Source organism: Archocentrus centrarchus, chromosome 15, assembly GCF_007364275.1.
Source record: "Archocentrus centrarchus isolate MPI-CPG fArcCen1 chromosome 15, fArcCen1, whole genome shotgun sequence".
NCBI lineage: Eukaryota > Metazoa > Chordata > Actinopteri > Cichliformes > Cichlidae > Archocentrus > Archocentrus centrarchus.
The window spans coordinates 21,306,627-21,324,251 of record NC_044360.1 but is presented as its reverse complement, the minus strand read 5'-3'; the positions used below and the strand labels follow the sequence as shown (position 1 = coordinate 21,324,251).

The 17,625-nt window shown below is 42.2% G+C and overlaps 2 protein-coding genes across 2 annotated transcripts; one reads left to right on the top strand and one right to left on the bottom strand.

The window, feature by feature from the left end:
* Positions 1 to 704: 704 nt before the first annotated feature.
* On the top strand, positions 705 to 9,425 carry zc3h6 (zinc finger CCCH-type containing 6). Its single transcript, XM_030748797.1, has 12 exons — positions 705 to 1,147; positions 3,625 to 3,850; positions 3,966 to 4,088; positions 4,180 to 4,408; positions 4,576 to 4,718; positions 4,815 to 4,943; positions 5,044 to 5,158; positions 5,269 to 5,378; positions 5,463 to 5,683; positions 5,773 to 6,179; positions 6,273 to 6,467; positions 6,659 to 9,425. Exons 1-12 carry the CDS (start codon positions 1,062 to 1,064, stop codon positions 8,140 to 8,142), a joined length of 3,468 nt encoding a protein of 1,155 aa, XP_030604657.1. The 5' UTR covers positions 705 to 1,061; the 3' UTR covers positions 8,143 to 9,425.
* Positions 9,426 to 9,444: 19 nt separating this feature from the next.
* LOC115793595 (uncharacterized) lies at positions 9,445 to 17,266 on the bottom strand. The gene is made up of 7 exons (XM_030748644.1): positions 17,178 to 17,266; positions 14,750 to 14,933; positions 10,690 to 13,962; positions 10,426 to 10,605; positions 10,168 to 10,340; positions 9,968 to 10,085; positions 9,445 to 9,833 (listed from the first exon to the last, which is right to left on the bottom strand). Exons 1-7 carry the CDS (start codon positions 17,264 to 17,266, stop codon positions 9,648 to 9,650), a joined length of 4,203 nt encoding a protein of 1,400 aa, XP_030604504.1. The 3' UTR covers positions 9,445 to 9,647.
* Between the last annotated feature and the right edge of the window lie 359 nt (positions 17,267 to 17,625).

Sequence of the window (17,625 nt, the reverse complement as noted above, 5' to 3'; positions counted from 1 at the left end):
TATAATTAGTTACAGTGACGTAAAGTTTTTTTTCTTACAAACTCAACAATGAATAGCTTTTTTTCAGAGTAAGACTACATTTAACAGAAAAGTTGTTATGAGCACGTCAAATATCTGCATCATGAGGTCAGTTTTTAACTTAACCTGCTACATTTTTAGTCTGTTGACTGTAATAACCGGACGGACAGTATGTTTACTGGCTCACTGTTCGGCGAGCAAACTTTTTAAGTCTTTAGGGGATCATTTGTGAAGTTGAAGCGACACCTGCTGTTTGATGACGGGACTGCACACGCGCGTGAAGTAGCGCTCGTCCCAGTGTGCGCGAAAGGCGTGCATAAGCGAGCCCGTCCGCGTAACAAAAATATATTAAGGGACACAAGAAATGCGTTTGTGGTCATAAAGCGACAAATAATTAACTTCAGTTGTTTTAATTGTCTAAATTAGCGCGAAGTGTGACGGTTATAATAACACAATCCAGGCGGTAATAACGAAAACAAAGGGGGAAAAGTAAGTGCGATATGCATTTCATCGTTGCAGATGTTGAAATTGACCGACACTGCGTCCAGCCAATAAGAATGGCAGCTCTGATTAAACGTGTTAGTTTCGACCAATCGCCGAGCAGAGTTTGCTGTACCCAAGTTAGATAGATCCCGACAGGCGTATAAATACACTGAGAATACACGATCGAGGAATGTGCTGCAGAACTCAGAAGCCATTTTGAGATGATGTCCCTGTTGAGAAAGCCTGTGAAGATGCTGAAATCAACGAACATGGTTACATTTCTGTCTGTTTCTCCCTCCGTCTCCTCTATTTCACCATGGCAGCTGTCAACCGACGGGACATTAGCAAAGCGGGGTATCAAGCTGCGCTCACAGAGTTAAAACGTCATTGATATGAAAGAGGAGAGTGTCTGTTTACTGTCTCTGTCGAGACATGTAACACCGTGAGTCTTTTCCAGTCTGAAATCTTCCAGCATCTCTCACAAACCAACGTCTCCTTGAGTGACTGAATTAATTCACTCTTGTACCGGGGAGAAGGGAGGCAGATCCGTTTTTTCACCAATGGCTTCTGTGAGCCTGGTTTCCAGTCCCCCAGCCCCTGTTCTTGACAAAAACATGACAGACTCTGAGCTTGCAGGGGATGAAAGGTCGAGTAATATTCTTGTGCAATTATTAATACGCTCATCTGTGCGTTTCAGTGCTGTGGGTCTACATGCTTGTGTTACTGTTTTCTCTTAATCACAAATTGCGGGGATATGGAGACATTTCAGTTCTTCCCTCCCCCACCTTAATTTATTTATTTTTTGCATGCCTCTTTGGTGCAGTTGAATGGCGCTGTTCACACAGCCTCGATTGCACATCACCGTGTCGATCAGACTCATTCATGATCATTTCCATGCAACATATGAGAGAGCTCATCGTTCTGTTGTAGCACAGGGATTCATGACTTCATTGTTGCCATCTGCAGGAGACTATGCAAATGACTATGATGTAAATGCCACGCCCATCCTCATACTGTACTCCCCCTACTGGGCGCTTATCGGTATTGCTGAAACAGGGTTCATGCAGAGTTGAGATGATGTGCTTCTGCAGGGTTTTAGGCCATACCTGTGTCCTTGTGATTTGCCTTGCATCCCGACATGGCTGTCAGATTATGTGCACATAAAGAAGAAGAAGAAGAAGAAACAGCCTTTATTGTCCCACAGAGGGGAAATTTGGGTGTAACAGCAGCCGCAGAAAAACAAGTATTTGCCCGCAAGGGCAAATACTTGTTTTTCTATTTTTAAAAAAATTACATCAAGTAATTTCACTGATTTTTAACTATAGAAAACCAGCAGAACCAGCTACTGATGGTTTCAGTTGTTAAAAAAAAAATTGCTTAACTTCCAGGCCTGACTTTGGGTACCTGTTACCTCTTAGTCCTCTGCTTTAAATTCTTAAAATGGGCAGAAACATAATTTTCAATTCCAGTGTGGGTCTCAGGTGTGATTAAAGCACATATTGTTAATGTAAATGTTGAACAGTTACATATTTGTATTTGGTCCTTATGAACTGTGCTCTTAACAGTGATGCTAGTGTTTTCCCTCATTTGTTATTGATCTGCAGTTGGAAAGTGCATCACAGGCAGTTATAAAAAAAAAAAAAAAAAAAAGGTAACTTTATGCAATTTTCTCTAAAAACAGTTGAAATATTTAAGATAGCAGGTGTTTTTATTGAGGATGACCTGTCACCTACACAGATTATACCCCACCTTTTAACCTGTAACAGCTGAGAGAGGCTGCAGCACCCCTGCAGCCCTAAGTTGGATAACTCGTTTAGAATATGGCTGGTTAGATGGATGTTTCTTATTGAATCTTGAGGCCTCTTCAAGTAGAATAAAAGCCAGGTTTACAGACAGTATGTTAGCTTTGGATGTGTATTGAATTCAGACTAAAGCCTGACCTGCACAGGTGTGAGAGGAAGAGGTAGTCAGTATCTGTAAAATCTGACCTGAATCATTAGATTGGACTTGCTTCATGATGTTTTTGTTTCACCCTCCCACCTGCACTATATATCAGGTGGAGTTACTTGCAGTGAAAAGAATATGAGCACAGAATTTTCTTTGCATGCTTAGTCTGTATTGGTATGTTCATTTTAGTTTTAAATATGCAAATTACAGCACATGCACACAAAAATTGAAATTTGAACTAAGTGGGATAAACTACTTTAGTGGTACAACAAAATTTGCTATCCTTGGCTCAAAGAAAAATTATTTAAATAAGCCACATGGATGTGAAATACTAACCTGGTCACGCTCAGTCATGTGTTGCACTCCGGCAAACTAATAGCAAGTGAGCCTTTGGTTGTAATGGTAATCATGTGTTCAAACATTACATTTAATGCATTCCTGTGCCTAGCACTGGATACTCACACAAACATTTCCTGGCTATTTTAATCAGTATAATTCCAGAAGCCTTTCCTGAAATTCCAACAGTGTGCAACATTTTGCTCTTTAGCTGAGGGTAGTTTACTTGGACTTAACTCTAACAGGGATTCTTTGTCATAATAGTACAGAGCAACAAATGTGTGGCTTAAATCACGCCTCATTTATCAGTACACGAAGTAAAGCTACTTTTGGCAGCTCTCTTATTCATAATGGTTTCCATATCAGGTAGATCCACATGTTTTTGGTGGATTTTTACACCAGATGCCCTACATGACGCATCCCCAAAGGGAGACGTGTCTCCTCCTGGGATCAAACCTGAGATCATTTGCATATTAGACACATTTGTAAACCGCAACACTGTGGAGCCAAACAGTTGTTATAAAGTAACTGAATTAAAATGGTTGAAATCAGTGATTTTTTTTTTTTTTTTTGGAATGAATTTTATTCAGGCTGATGTATAATTTTGGCTTTCACTAAAATACTTTACTTTAATCTCTGATGGAATGTTTTTAGCAGGAAAACTATCTGACAGGATAGCTGATTATTCCAAATCATGACTGTTTTTGTGAAACTAGAGCTATGACTGATGGGTTATTTGCTAATCAGCCATTTTGCGTCTGATGTGTAAAACATTTAAAGCACGTCCAAGGCGGCCAGAATGTGACATGTTAACACTTGTTTTTTTCTTCCTCCCTTTAGAGAGGATGGTGAACTTGAAGATGGAGAAATAGATGATGAAGGGATTGGAATTGAAGAGGACAACAAGGAGGCTACAGAGGCTAATGAAGAGAAAGAGAAGGAAAGGGAGAAAGAAAAAGAGAAAATTAAAGAGAAAGAAGAAAAGGTTCACAGACACTCCAGGAAACGATACAGAAAGACCCGAGAGAAGAGGAGGTCTAAAAGAAGGAGACGCGATAGACCGAAAGTACGATGCTACTGTACTAGTACTTGCTCCTGCATTTAGAGCATGAATGCCAAATAACCAATTTAAGATTAATTTTGTGTTCTGTTTTCCTTTTGTTGCTTTACCCTGTCCTCAGCATCACTCCCCCTCCAGCAGCTCCAGCTCCGACAGTTACGACTCTGACTATGACCGACCGGAAAGGCCCAAAAACAGGAAGAGCCTGGGGTCTAATCGAGAGTCTGATGGCCAGTCCTCTCAGGTGAATTCTTAACAGCTGGCATGCTGCGGTGTTAATATTCAGGTAGACATTATTGTAGGACATTATTCACTCTTTCTTGTTTGCCCACCAGCATTCAAAGGGAGGCAACACACACAAGTCCCCGCCGCACAAGAGCAGTGATTTCGACAAATACAGCGACTACAGTGACGACAAGTACGACTACGATGACGAGGAGGACGATTATGACGATGACATGTCCGAGTATCAGCAGTCAAAAGATTCGTCAAGTCAAGGAAAGGGACGGCACGCTAAAGACCAGATGAACAGAGGAAACATGAGGGGGATGAAGCAACAACAGTGTATGAATGCTCTTTGATACAAGATCATCTGTATATACTGTGCATGATAAAAACTTTTGTGTTTAATGTGAAGGAAGAGCCGCTGTCAGAGTCACAAAAAAGGCACGTTGCATGCGTCTGTAAGGATGTAGAGAGTTTGATAATTTCTATTAAAATGTAATTTACAGATGGGCAGAGGGGAAGAGGCAGAGGGAGTGGACCCGGGAGAGGACGTGGAATGCTAAACAAGAACAAGAAGCTGAAGGGCAAACCCTGGGGAGGACGTGGACGAGGTCGAGGAGGAGAACAGGGAATGGAAGACCTGCTACAGGTGTGGGAACTAAAATTTCACTGTACTCTATTAGCACTGAGGACCCGGGGTGGGCCATCCAACCGTAGCTTTAAATGAATCCATTTTGTTTCACAGGAAGGAAAAAATTCCTCTGGATTTCAGAAGAAGCGGCCAATAATGAGCAAGGAATTTATCAATCAGCATACTGTTGAACACAACGGGAGGTACATCTGCAAGTATTTCCTGGAGGGCCGGTGCATCAAGGTATGGTAGTGTTAATGCCCTTTAGCTTGTTTTTAGTAAGACAATAACTTTCCTAACTAACTTAAACATAAAAAATATTACATGTTATGTCTTCGTACAGGGCGAGCAGTGCAAGTTTGAACATGAGCTTGTTATACCAGATAAGAAAAAGGAGCTTTGTAAGTTTTACCTTCAAGGATACTGCAGTAAAGGAGATAATTGCATTTACATGCACAATATCCTTCACTAAGTGTTCTTAATTACATTTGTGTAAATGCATTGCATAATTAACTGAAAGCACAACTGCACTTTTCAATTAATCCCATTCCTTAACCTGTGATTGTACATGAATACCCGTGCAAGTTCTTCCATACTGGAGCCAAATGTTATCAAGGAGACAACTGCAAATTCTCCCACGAACCTTTGACCGATGTGACCAAGGAGTTGCTTGATAAGGTAAACTAAAAATAAAAAGCGACTTTTACGTTTGAAGCTCATTCTCAGTTCTGACATCATTTGTCTTCTTTCTTCTTTCTTCAGATAATTAATACTGAAGAGGAGAATGCCCGGGAGGATGAGTTGGAGCTGGAGGACCTTAGAAAGCAGGGTATTTCGCCACTTCCAAAGCCTCCTCCTGGTGTTGGACTGCTGCCCACTCCTGGTCAGAGCAGTCCTACAGATGGAGCAGGGAAGAAGATCCCCTCTCTTTTTGAAATCAAAGTTCAACCAACTGTAGACTTGGCACAAAAAATCGGTCTGAGGTAACCAGAGTAATCTGCAATCAAACCCACATCAAACTATAATAAGTGTTTGGATATTATCCTGAGTCTGAGTGTACTCTCTTTTTCAGTGGATCCAACTACCCTCAGAATCAAGGAGAATGCACAGGTCAGTTTACTGGAGATTCAGAGGACACGCAGAGCAGCAGTATGGTGCCTTCAGGCTCTTCTGTTCCTCCCCCTGGATCGCCTGTCCCCGTGGGTCACCCCACTGTGCCACCGATGCCACAAAGCCCACCAGGCCAGCACCCACCACATGGCTTTCCGATGCAGCCGCCGATCCCCCCCAGTCAACCTCCACCTTTCCATGGAAACCGACCTAATATAAACCCACAGATGAATATACAGAGGCCTCCGTTCCCCCCTATACCAGATCTGCAGATGGCACAAAATCTCTTCCCTTTTCCATCTGTGGGTCAGAACCCAGTAGACTTCCTTAGCAGCTTCCTCCGAAACCAAACAGTTGGTCAACAAGGAGGTCAGTCATGTATTAATAAGTTGATGCAATAGGTTAACTGCCTTTTACTTGTTACTGACACTGCAAAAATGTGTGTTTTTGTTTTCAATTTAGTAGACCCTAGTCTGGCCTTCATACAGAATCTCCAGCAGCAGATTGGTGCAGAGTCACAGTTACAGTCTTTACCACCAGCAGTACAGAAAGCCATCCTCTTACACCTGACACAGCAGCAACAACAACAACAGGAGTCAAATCCACAGGGGAGTGAAGCACAGAGAGCAGATGGCCAGGATGAAAATGCAAGCAGAGGCAAGTGTCCAAGGGCAGCTTTATTGAATTAAGATTAAATAAAACCCAGGGAGCAAGAGTGAACCAAAGTGACCTATACTACCCAGAATAATTATCCAAATATCTATTAGCATGTAAATGTGACAATGTGCTGATACACAGATAACATCAAAAAGACTCCCCTTTAAATATGATTTAATCATTTTTTGCAGATGAAACTACAAACTGGTACTCAAGCGATGATGAGGATGGGAGCTGTGTTTCCTCCATTCTTAAATCTCTGAAGAAGCAGAATGAGATGCAGCAGTCTCAGACCAAGACTGCCCCAGTGGCTTCAGCACTGGGTGATCCCCGCCTTATCAAGGAGAGGGCTCCACCCAGTGATCCACGTGTCAAGGCCGACCCTAGACAGCGACCCCCAGATGTAAAAAAGGAGTCAGACGGAGCTTCGGATCCACGGCTTTCCAGAGACCCCAGGAAAATTAGACCAGTAGAACCAAGTTCATATCGCCAGCAGAGCCAACCTGTTCATCAAAAGCCGCTTACAGGAGAGGATGATGATGAAGGAGAGAGGGAACTCAGGGACAGAGCTGTTCTTATCCCTTTAGATGCCAGCCCAGGCGTGGTCCTGAGAGACCCTCGATGCCAGTTAAAGCAGTTTAGTCATATTCGGGTTGACATTCTGCTCCAGCGGCCTGTCTTTGCTCAGACAGTCGTGTGGGCCCCTGAGGATCTCATCCCCTCCCTCGTGCCCAAACAGGAGCACTCCATCAACCTGCCTCTTCCACCTCTCATTGCTGATGCTCAAATGAACCGAACAAACCTGCCCGACCATCCCCCAGTCTCCAGCCCTCCGCTGGCTGATCCCAGACTGGCGGCTGCACGTTTAAAGGAACGTATGAGTCGATTGCCCAGTGGTTCTCTAGAGTCTCGGTCTTCTACGGAGAGACCTGTAGACCCACGCCAGCAAAAGTCTTTGGACCCCAGACTCAAACGTACAGGCAGTCTAGATTCCAAGCTGCTGGGTCAGAAAGAGCCCTACTCTGGGGGAGGACCTGTGGACCCCAGGCTACAGAAGGCCAGTGCCAGTCCCTCTCCTCATGCTGCTCGAGCCCAGCCAGAGCCAGAGAGGCTTCCACCATATGCTCCTCGACTGGCATCCTCTGGTGGAGGGTTGGAGAGTCCCACTACGATCCTGGGAGGCATCAGCCTGTATGATCCTCGTTCTCAAACCGAGCAGGTTCAGAAGGAACAGGCTGATCCTCCTAAAAAGACGGGGATTCTTAAACAGCCGGCTAAGAAAGACAACACAGCAGCACCAGCACTGTCACCAACCCAACGAAGTGGATCGTTCGAAGAAGTTAAAAGCACAGATGTTGCAGATCAGACTCCACCTTCCACTTCTCCTACAGCGCCTCCTGCCTCACCTGCCAAACCCCCTGCCGTTCATAATCTCCCCATCCAGGCTCTGGCTGGGCTAATCCGACCCCAGTACACTGACCCGAGGCAGGCTAAACAGGGAGGACAGGGCTCTACAGGGGCACAGGAAGAGGCAGAGGAAAAGAAGGAGCAGGAGGAGGAGGAGGCTACGGAAGAAGAACTAAAACAAGAAGATCCAGAGGAGGAGGCAGATGACAGGACACTAAAGGATGTGTTTAAGACTTTTGACCCCACTGCTTCCCCTTTCTGTCAATAAACACCCAACTGTTTGTTGCAACAGATACGTATATTGACATACCTATTAATCTTTATTTACACAGATCTATTTATTTCTTTATATAAAGCTGTAGAAAACCAAACACTACACCACACATTTGTCAGTAAGGAGTTGATGCTGGATACACACACAGAGTATAGTTTCCTGTAACATAGTCGTATTAAAGCTTAGAGCTGTGTTTTGAATGTGCGTATGGCAAGGTTTTTACTTTTGTGTAATTTTTACAGATGTTCTGAACAATCAGAGAAAAAGAAACATGTAAAAGTTTTACTAAAGCCTGACCCAGATGTTGTTTCACTTTAGATGCAAAGAGATTATGCTAATGAATCAAAAAAGCAAAAAAAATTTCCTGGGAGAATTCTTTTGTAATTACATATTTATTCTCTTTTATATTATGAGGTCTACCGTATATGTTGATACTCATCTTTATGGTAAAGGATTTTTTTTTTTTTTGGAACATTCACATTTTTTTAGTGCAGTGATTTTTTTTTTTTTTTTCAGTTGCTGACGTGATCAGGTCAGATATTCAGAACGGAATCCTTTTCAGTGTGACACTGATGTTGTGAGTAGATTACCCTGATTTTCCATTTCACACAACTCTACAACTAAGCTGGCTTGCAGAGGTTTTTGCACTAAAAGAGACAGTTCCCGTCTTTAGTGACTACATCGCTGGACTCTTATTGTTTTAGGTGGTCCAAATCCTTTGAGGATGTTCTTGACTTTTCTAACATTGGAAAAAAAAAAAAAAAAAAAAGATTTGCCATTGCTGCTCTTCATAATTCTTGAAGAAGCTTGTAAGTAGCAGGGAAAATGTGTTCAAACACGCCGTTAATCAGTATACAGAGAAGTAGTACTATCTTGATAACACTGCAGCTGTAAGTATATATGTTACAAATGTGACCTCGATGACTATTTTTACTGTTGAATTTTGTCGAATATGAACCTAAAAGAGGCTATATGTGTGTGCTGCAAAGAGTGAAAGTTGTAGACTTAAAATGAAATATTGTTTGGCAGTTTGTTTTAAGTCGTAGTTCTCCGTTTGACTGAAACTAAGCTATTTACTTTTTTTAAATTTTCATAATTCACAATGTAAATGCTTATTTTGTATCACGTGTACAGTGTGTTTTGGAGTGTTTTTTTTTTTTTTTTTTTTTTTTTTTTAAATGTCAGCGTGGGTCAGTATGGCGGTAATGGTTGTCATGATATTGTATGATATTTTAACACCACATATGCCAATCATTTCAGTGAGTTTGTTATAAATATCTGGAATAAAGACAGGAAACGGCGCCAGTTTTATTTCAGAATCACACACCAAAGTTGCAATGTGTCATCTCAGTGTGCATGAGGATATTTTTAACTACCAGCTCTAGTACAAAAATGTTTTTAGTGAGATTCATGCTGCTGATTTCTCATAGCAGAACACATGAAACATTAATCTCGAGACACTTAAAAGAAAAAGAAGATTGCGATCACTTGTAGCTGTCTCATACATTAACCCGCGGGGCAAGACTAGGGGCTAAAGGGTGTGCTGACGTCTTCCTCAGTCCCAGATCATCGGTCTCTGGATTAGAGGTCTGCTGGGCTCGATGGATCTCCAGGTTCCTCTTCCACTGGAAACACAAAGCTGTAGCTTCTGCACCATCCGAATTTGGCTCAGGCTGCTTCAGACCCTGAGAAAAAAAAAAGAGTGCAACTGTTCGGTTTTCAGGAAACAATTCACAGGGCCTCGGATGATAAATAGCTGGAGGTGCATTATATATTTGTAGTACAGATTTGTTGCTTCTGCTTGTGGTGTTAGATTTACTTTAATGCAGGCCGTTTCTGCAGCACGGACCCCACGCAAGACAGTCTGGAGTAGATTTTGTGCGTTCTTCACCAGGATCTCATCAGATGATTTGCACCCAGGAGTTACAGCATTGACACTATGCAGACATAAAGAAAAGATTAATTATTGCCCTTTTCTATTAGTTTTCAGTGTGGAATTTCTGCTTGAATTTTCCTGACCTGGAAATGATGCTGAGCTGATTGGTGATGGTGAGAATCTGCTCAACAATGAGGGAGAGTTCAACTGTGCACTGTTTGTCGAGGCTGTGGTTGGCAATAACTCTGATAAACTGGGTAACTGACTGGCAGTTTGCGATCACATCTTTGGCTGCAGAGACAAAAGCCTCTTTATTCTAAGGAGGAAAAAAAAAGACTGAAGATGAGTGTGTCTGCAACTATGAAGTTGAAGGTAGCAAAGTGACCTCTGGTGGGCATTACCGGTATTGGACCTTTTTTCTTCAAGTACTGAGTCATGTAACAAACTGTGTCAGCCGTCTTCCTGGTCACCTGAACTATTCTGTTGTCCTTGGGATCCCAGCTGTTGCTTTCTTGCTTTAGAAAAAGTGAGGTGTAGGTCAGCGATGAGGCTTCTTTGCACAAACCAAATGTAGCACTATCCTGGAGAGACAAATCAGGGGATGGTTGATTGTGACATGATGGAATTACTGCATGATAAAATCTTGTCAATCATGACATACTTACATCTTTTCCAGTAATTCCAGGTCCATATTTGGCCACAGATGCCATATTTATACTGCTTTCTGCAGCATCTACATTTTCTGTATTGCCTATCTGGTTTGAAGTTATTGTTGTGTCAGCGGGAAATTCCATTTCCTTGAGTTTAGATGGGATTGTAGCCAATACTTTGTCAATATCCTCAGGTGTTCTGCCCTGTAGTCCAGCCTTTATGTGCTCTTTCACCTCTTGGTGAATCCCATCTTGCTTCCTGACCTCTTCCGCCACATAGTGAGCTTTAGCTGACCAGCAGTGTATCTGCACATCCAGACTGAGCGTGTCACAAATATAGTGAGTCTCTAGCATGAGCCTCGCCCTGCTGATTATATCTGAGATTTGAAAAGACAGGTGGTCGTTGATGGACCTCAGATTGGAGCGCGCTCGTGGGTCACGGATGTAGTTTAAGCAGTCCTCCACTCTTCTGGTTGCAGATTTTACATTTTCAAAGAGCGTTTGTGCTGCGTGTTCAAATGTTTGCTCTGTATCTTCTGCGTTGTTCTCTCTGAAGTGTTCAGCAGCAAAATAAACAATGCTGAGAAGATTTTGAAACGTAGCATCATAGTCCTTATTCACTTTGCTTAAATGACCAAAGAGCACTCTAATTTTAATCAAAAGATTTCTCTGAAAAAATTCAGATTTTGCAAGTTGCGCCACACTTGGCATTATGTCAAATTCTTCTGCAGCTTTAAGGCAGGCCTCAGTCAGTGTTTTCAGTTCATCCTGGTATTCTGTTAACTGTTTTGATCTATAAGCACTTTTGCAATTCAAGCTGGTGAGCCGTGCTGCCTCTTGGATTCGAAGCGAGTTCTCAGACAACACTGAGAGCTGCTTCTGAGGGTTCAAATGGTTCAGTGCAGTTGATGTTCCTAAAATCTTATCCAGAGAATTAAGTAAAATTTGAATAGAGAGACCCCAGAGGATACAAATCCCCTCAAGCTGATCATCCTGTCCTTCATATGAGGTGGAAAACTCTATAAGTTGCCTTGTGTTGTTCTGGGCTTTGGTCAGCTTGCCGTGTAAAACGTTGAATGTTTCTTGACCATCAGTTTGTGAGGTTAAATCAGACGATGTCACGAGTTGGACCACATCAGCACATAAAGTCATTGCTTCATTTAGTTGCTGTGCAGAACTGGCTGCCATGTTTGGCAGATTCCCTTGCAGCTCAGTGTAAACAGTGTGATACCAGGTCCCAGCTGCTGGCAGCAAAACCTTTCGGATGTTGTTAATAAGGTCAGAAAACTGTGCGCTGTGTTTAAAGATGCTCTCTGTGCTCATCGCTGAGCTCATTGCTGTCTCTTGAGCTGTTTGGACGAGCAGCGGGGTCAGGGACACCAACTCGGCCCTAAAGATTTCCAAAGTCTGACAATCAACCGCATCCACAATGGCCAAGGCTTCCTTTGCAGCTTGGGCATAACAGTTTGACAGCTCAAGAACACCAGTGCAGGCCTGGCTGAGCAGTGTCACGTCTTTCCCTTTAGTCACAGTTACAACTTCATACAAGAGGGGTAAAAGGTCACATTCGAGAGGCCTGCGGATCAGTATAGGCTCATCTGAGACAGCTGGGATCATTAAATCATCGCTGTCATATTTATGATCCGGTTCCGCTTTTATGGTTCCCTGATCTGTGTGCTGCTCCTTATGTTCGGTTTCTTTTCCCAAAAGCTCAAAAAAAGGAACATCGGAGCCTCTTAAAAAATCATCCACATTCAGTTCACAGGTGTCTTTGACTGGCAGACATGGCTGTGTGATTTCAAGCTGACGTGCCCCCTCTCGCAGTGGGCTCAGGAGATGCGGATGCTGTTGGCCGTCCAGTCCTGCTCTAAGCACCTTAAAATCCTGAACGACCGTGGAAACATTGTCACTAAATGTAGAATATGCTTCCACATTCAGAGCGGATCCATTAAGCATGTTTCTGACTGACTCGGCTACTTTGGCTCGAGATGACTGAACCTGCTTCAGCAGGACCAAAAGGCCATTCCTATAGATGGGTTCATCACTTCTATCCAAGTGCCTCTTCACTGAGTGAATCGCCAGCTTCATGTGACAAATCAGGTTTGCTGCATGTTCAGTAAACTGTTCATAGCTTTGCTCTCTGTATGCTGTGTCACATCCATGGCGGTCACTAACCATCTCATTAATAGCAATGCTGGTGAACTCCCTCACGTCCATTATATCACTGAAGGCATCCTGAAGCTGATCAGTCTCCTCCTCCCATTTCTGACACACTTCGTGAAGCTTTTGAACAGTTTGCATTGAGTTATCTGCCAGCTCCAGTGAAAGAGGAGCGATTTGAGCCCTGAGTCTTGAAAGACATGCTCGTGAATTTTCCACATTCTCTAACCTCTTAGCATCAACGGCAATAGCTGAGATAAAATTTGTAACCTCGATTATTCTGTCAGTGGAAGAAATGAAATCCTCGACGTCTGGCTGAATAAAGTTTAGATCCATCTTTGTAGGGGAATCGACAACTAAGATCACTCTTAAAAGTTTGTCAGCTGTAGACGACGCTGCAATAAGTGTGTCCATGACCTGATAAAGAACAGTAGTCGTCAAAGTTTCATCGAGCATTTGTATGTGCTGGACCAGGAACGTGCAGGTCTCCTCATCAGGATCCTCTGAGGACTTTAAAATCCTTTTTATGTCAGACCAGAACTGCAGGATGTGACGACAGTGGCACACCACTCTTTGCTGAAGCTCTCTGCGAGACATGTTTGCCACAACCATACAATGAAACACAAGATCTCTGACCAGACTGTCAAAGCTGCTTTCTCGGATTGAGGAGGTGGAGGGATTAGTGAGTAGTTGTAACAGACTGTTACGCTTCCCAGTATAATACCCACAGGGTCCCAGTGGTCCTCTGTGGCAGTCACTCTTGAGGGTTGCGGTAATGTCACCGATGGTGTGCTGAACCTGGTTCAGAATGTACCTCTTGGCTTGTTGGGCTTGCTCATTGGTGGGGTGTTTGATGGTTGTACACATGGCCGTGTGCAGCATGGAGATGCACCTTCTCAGGGTGTCCAACGAATCAAGGAGCTGTTTTGTTTGTCTGGGATCCTGTAAGGAATTTGCTCTCTCCACTGTCAGTCTGCTGAGGAGAAGAAGAGCCTCAGAAAACATTTGGAAAGACTTAAGCAGAGATTTGATATCTGAGGAGGAGCCAACTTCAGACAGGCACTCCAAAACCTGATCAGCAGCAGCTATAACTTTCCTGACAGCAGCATCATCATCCACCAAGAGAACCTAGGAGCAGACGGATAAAATCACGGTGTTACTGCTGCTCTATAGCTTAGTGTGCCTGTTTTAGAGCTATGAAAATATATATGGTGGTGCCAGTCTGTTAGTGGGTCAATCAGTCAACCTTTCTGATCATGATTGAAATATTTCTACAGCTTTGACAGGCTGTCATGAAATGTAAACAGGCATTCATAGTACCCAAATCTCTGGGCTCTCTTTGCCTTTAGTGCTGCATTAGGCTGAAAGCGTTCAGTGAAATGCATGAACAGCTGCTCCTTGGATCACTATGAGATTTGGTTTCAGAGCCTCCAAACTGTAATTCAGGTTCAATGCCAAACTCTATAATGCTTGAGATTATACCAGTCTAGCTACGCCAGCTCAGATTTTGACAGTGAAACAAAGTAGACATTTGGTACATTGGCATGAAATTACAGATACAATCAGTCAGTAGCTAACGGGGACAAATTCAGTGTTTTTAAAAATTAACTACAGAAAAAAAAAAAAGTTATTTACACAACAACACCAGAAGGCTAAAGATAGTTGCTGAGTTGCTGAGATTCTCCACATGTAAAATTAAAATCAGACCATGTGGGAGTATTATGTTGTTTTATATGCTGTCATCATCTAAGGAAACCTCTGAGAAAGTGAAAGCAGCTGCTGAAGATGAATCTACTGGAACGTTTAATTGCTCATATTCAGCTGCAATTCTGTTCCCTCTGCTTTTACTTGAGTATATTTTAGTACAGTTGCAGACAACTTTTGCATTGGGAGATTTTCTTTTGATCTACTTTACCTTGACTACTCCGAGGAAAACATTTTGCACAGCAGCGATGAGCTCCTCTCTGTGCTCAGTTAAACTTGGCTCAATGCTCAGTTTCTGAGCTGCCAGCAGCACATGCTGCCCACACACAGTGAATGACTCTAGCAGGGAGGACATCTCCATGTGAAAAACTTCATCCTCTGTCTCATGCATTTGCCTAGAAGTAAAGAATCCGGTGTTCATCAGCTGATATATACAAACACAATTCAGAAAAAGTTGGGATGCTGACTAAAATATAAATAAATATAGAATGTAATCGCATAAACCCATATTTTATTACAATAGAAAATGAAAAAAGATCAAATGTTTAAATGTTGGAGCCTATCCCAGCTGTTATAGGGCGAGAGGTAAGGGTTGCAAGCCTGTCGCAGAGCCAACACAGAGACAGACAACCATTCACACCTATGGGCAATTTAGAATCACCCCTAACTGCATGTCTTTGGGCTGTGGGAAGAAACCGGAGTACCCGGAGAAAGTCCACGCAAACATGGGGGAGAACATGCAAACTCCACACAGAAAGGCCCCACAGAAAGCTAAGGTGGATTTGGACCCAGTCTCTCTTGCTGTGAGGCAACAGTGCTAATCACTGTGCCACCATGCTGCCCCAATAAGAAGAGAAATTATAAATAGATATTTCTAAATGAGAAATTGCTACTCATTAAAAAAAGAAGCAGCCAGCACTGTTAGAACCAGCACAAAGCACGTTTACATTTATACACAGTATTAGAGCAATGGCCACAGCCTGTAACCTATAAAATAATTATTAAAATGCTTTCTGAAAACATCTAATTAGTCCAGATGGTACCATGTAACTTAAGGTTTTATATATATAAAACCCTGGTTATATATAGGCTGGCTCAGCCTATCAGAGGGATATGTACTTCCTGGGTGATGCCCTTAAAAGCTTGAGAAATGTTGGATTCATCATTGCCTGTAGAGGCTGAAGAAAACAATGCATGTAATAAGGGCTGGCATACCTGTTCTGAGTACAGCTATAACTACTTTGTTGGTATCTTTGCATCTCTACACCTTGAAGAAGGCGCGTGTTGATATGCATTGTTGTACTTTAAGTGTTTTTACCCACTAAAATAAAGGTCTTTTATTACCTTAAAACTTGACTTGAGTGCTTGGACTTTAGTTTTTATGCTGTTTTTTTTGCCATTGCTCCCTTCCATGAGTATGGAGTTTTTTTTTTGTTGTTGTTTTTTTGCAGGACTCCAGTAGCACTCCTGTCATTTCCTTTTATAAAAAAATAATTCTTGCACATAATCATAAACCTGTGGGTGTAAATATGTTTTCATAATTGCTACTTTTCCTTTGGTTCTGCTTGTACATATTTGTGAATTGTTTAAGATGATGTGGAGATAAAATCTAACCAATTAATGAACCCACCTGAGGATCCTGAAAAGTGTAGAGGGCTAAATATGTATCAAAAGGTCTTACTAAAGATCAACTCATTTGCCCATGGCACCTAAAATCTGTGTAGAGGGCTTTCAAAACTGGACTATGTCTAAACCTAACTGTAAGTCGTGGTGTTCTTGTAATCTGCTGTCTGTCCAGTTCAATTTTCTGTTCAACTACACAGATCAGCCTCTGCACCTTCTTCCTCAGTGTTGTGATAGACTACCTTAATAAAATAAAATAAAAATAAATAAACAACAACAACAACAACAACAAAGGCATTAAGATGTCTAACCGTGTTTCAAAAGTCCAGTTCCAGTGCTATGTTTATAGAACACCTCAAGATTATGGAGCAGGTGAAGTCTGGGTGTACAAATCTTTGAAGACATCAAGCCATCAAGAGCAGCTATTTCCTGAGGTCCCCCTCAGCCACCACAGGAGCCTCTGTTTCACTACCAGCAGACCAGCATATTGCATTTTTATTTTAATAATTTTTTATTATGTTTAAGAACAAATGTTAAAACATTATGGTTTTGTTGTCTGGTTCCTTCTTTAATTCCTTAATCACATATATGCACATTTGTTGGAAGATTTTTTTGCCCTTTGGTCTACATGTCCCTATTGTTTATCCCCAGTGGGGGAACTCTGCCTCTCTAAGATGCTCTTTTTTTATACCCAGTCATGTTACTGACCTGTTTCCAGTTAACCTAATTAGCTGTAAAATGTTCCTTGAGCTCTTTCTTTTTAGTACCACTTACCTTTCCAGCCCTTTTGTTCTTCTTAAAATAGTAAATTTTCTCAGTTCAAACATTTGTTTTCTATTCTGAATAAAATATGAATTTATAAGATTTGCAGATCATTACAAATAGTCCCAACTTTTTCAGAATTGGGGCTGTATTACACATTTCAGTCTCATACAAATTAAATGAGGTCATAAGTACGACTGTCATATATTGCTGTATTTTAAGTTTTATATATTGATTTTTGTGACAGTACATACCTGGAAGCTAATGCTGCCATGTTCTCAGTAGCTTTAGCCACAGCCTGAGCCGCCTTCTCCAGCTGGCTGAATTGTTCAGGTTCCTCCATGCTGTCACACAGCAACACCAGGCGGCATACATGAATTGCAATTGGTGTAACCACCTGCTCAGCTGCTGCAGTCCTGATCAACCTATGATCTAACAATGATGACATAGTAAAGAGAATGATTCTCTCTGGTCAAAAGACAGTGAGTTGCATAATTTGTTGTTGTATTCCTGCTGTGTTTAGCATGGTGTCTGTTTTAATAATTGATTTGCTCTCCAAAGCACCTTGTGTTTGGCTTCAGTGTTTCATGGCAACTGGTGTCACCTGATCAACAACACACAACCTCATCAAGCTTTAATGTATAGACTGATTAGTTGCCATATTCTTTGAAATAATGTGTTGTTCGCAAACCTATGGTGGAA

Excerpts from the sequence above, each read along its gene's own strand:
- zc3h6 (XM_030748797.1), top strand. The coding sequence starts at position 1,062 with ATGGCTTCTGTGAGCCTGGTTTCCAGTCCCCCAGCCCCTGTTCTTGAC. Across the intron at positions 4,944-5,043 it reads TGGAGGGCCGGTGCATCAAG|GGCGAGCAGTGCAAGTTTGA; the intron begins GTATGGTAGTGT and ends GTCTTCGTACAG. Across the intron at positions 5,684-5,772 it reads GCACAAAAAATCGGTCTGAG|TGGATCCAACTACCCTCAGA; the intron begins GTAACCAGAGTA and ends TCTCTTTTTCAG.
- LOC115793595 (XM_030748644.1), bottom strand. The coding sequence starts at position 17,266 with ATGGAGGAACCTGAACAATTCAGCCAGCTGGAGAAGGCGGCTCAGGCT. Across the intron at positions 10,086-10,167 it reads CAGCTCAGCATCATTTCCAG|TGTCAATGCTGTAACTCCTG; the intron begins GTCAGGAAAATT and ends ATGTCTGCATAG. Across the intron at positions 9,834-9,967 it reads CAGAAACGGCCTGCATTAAA|GGTCTGAAGCAGCCTGAGCC; the intron begins GTAAATCTAACA and ends TTTTTTTCTCAG.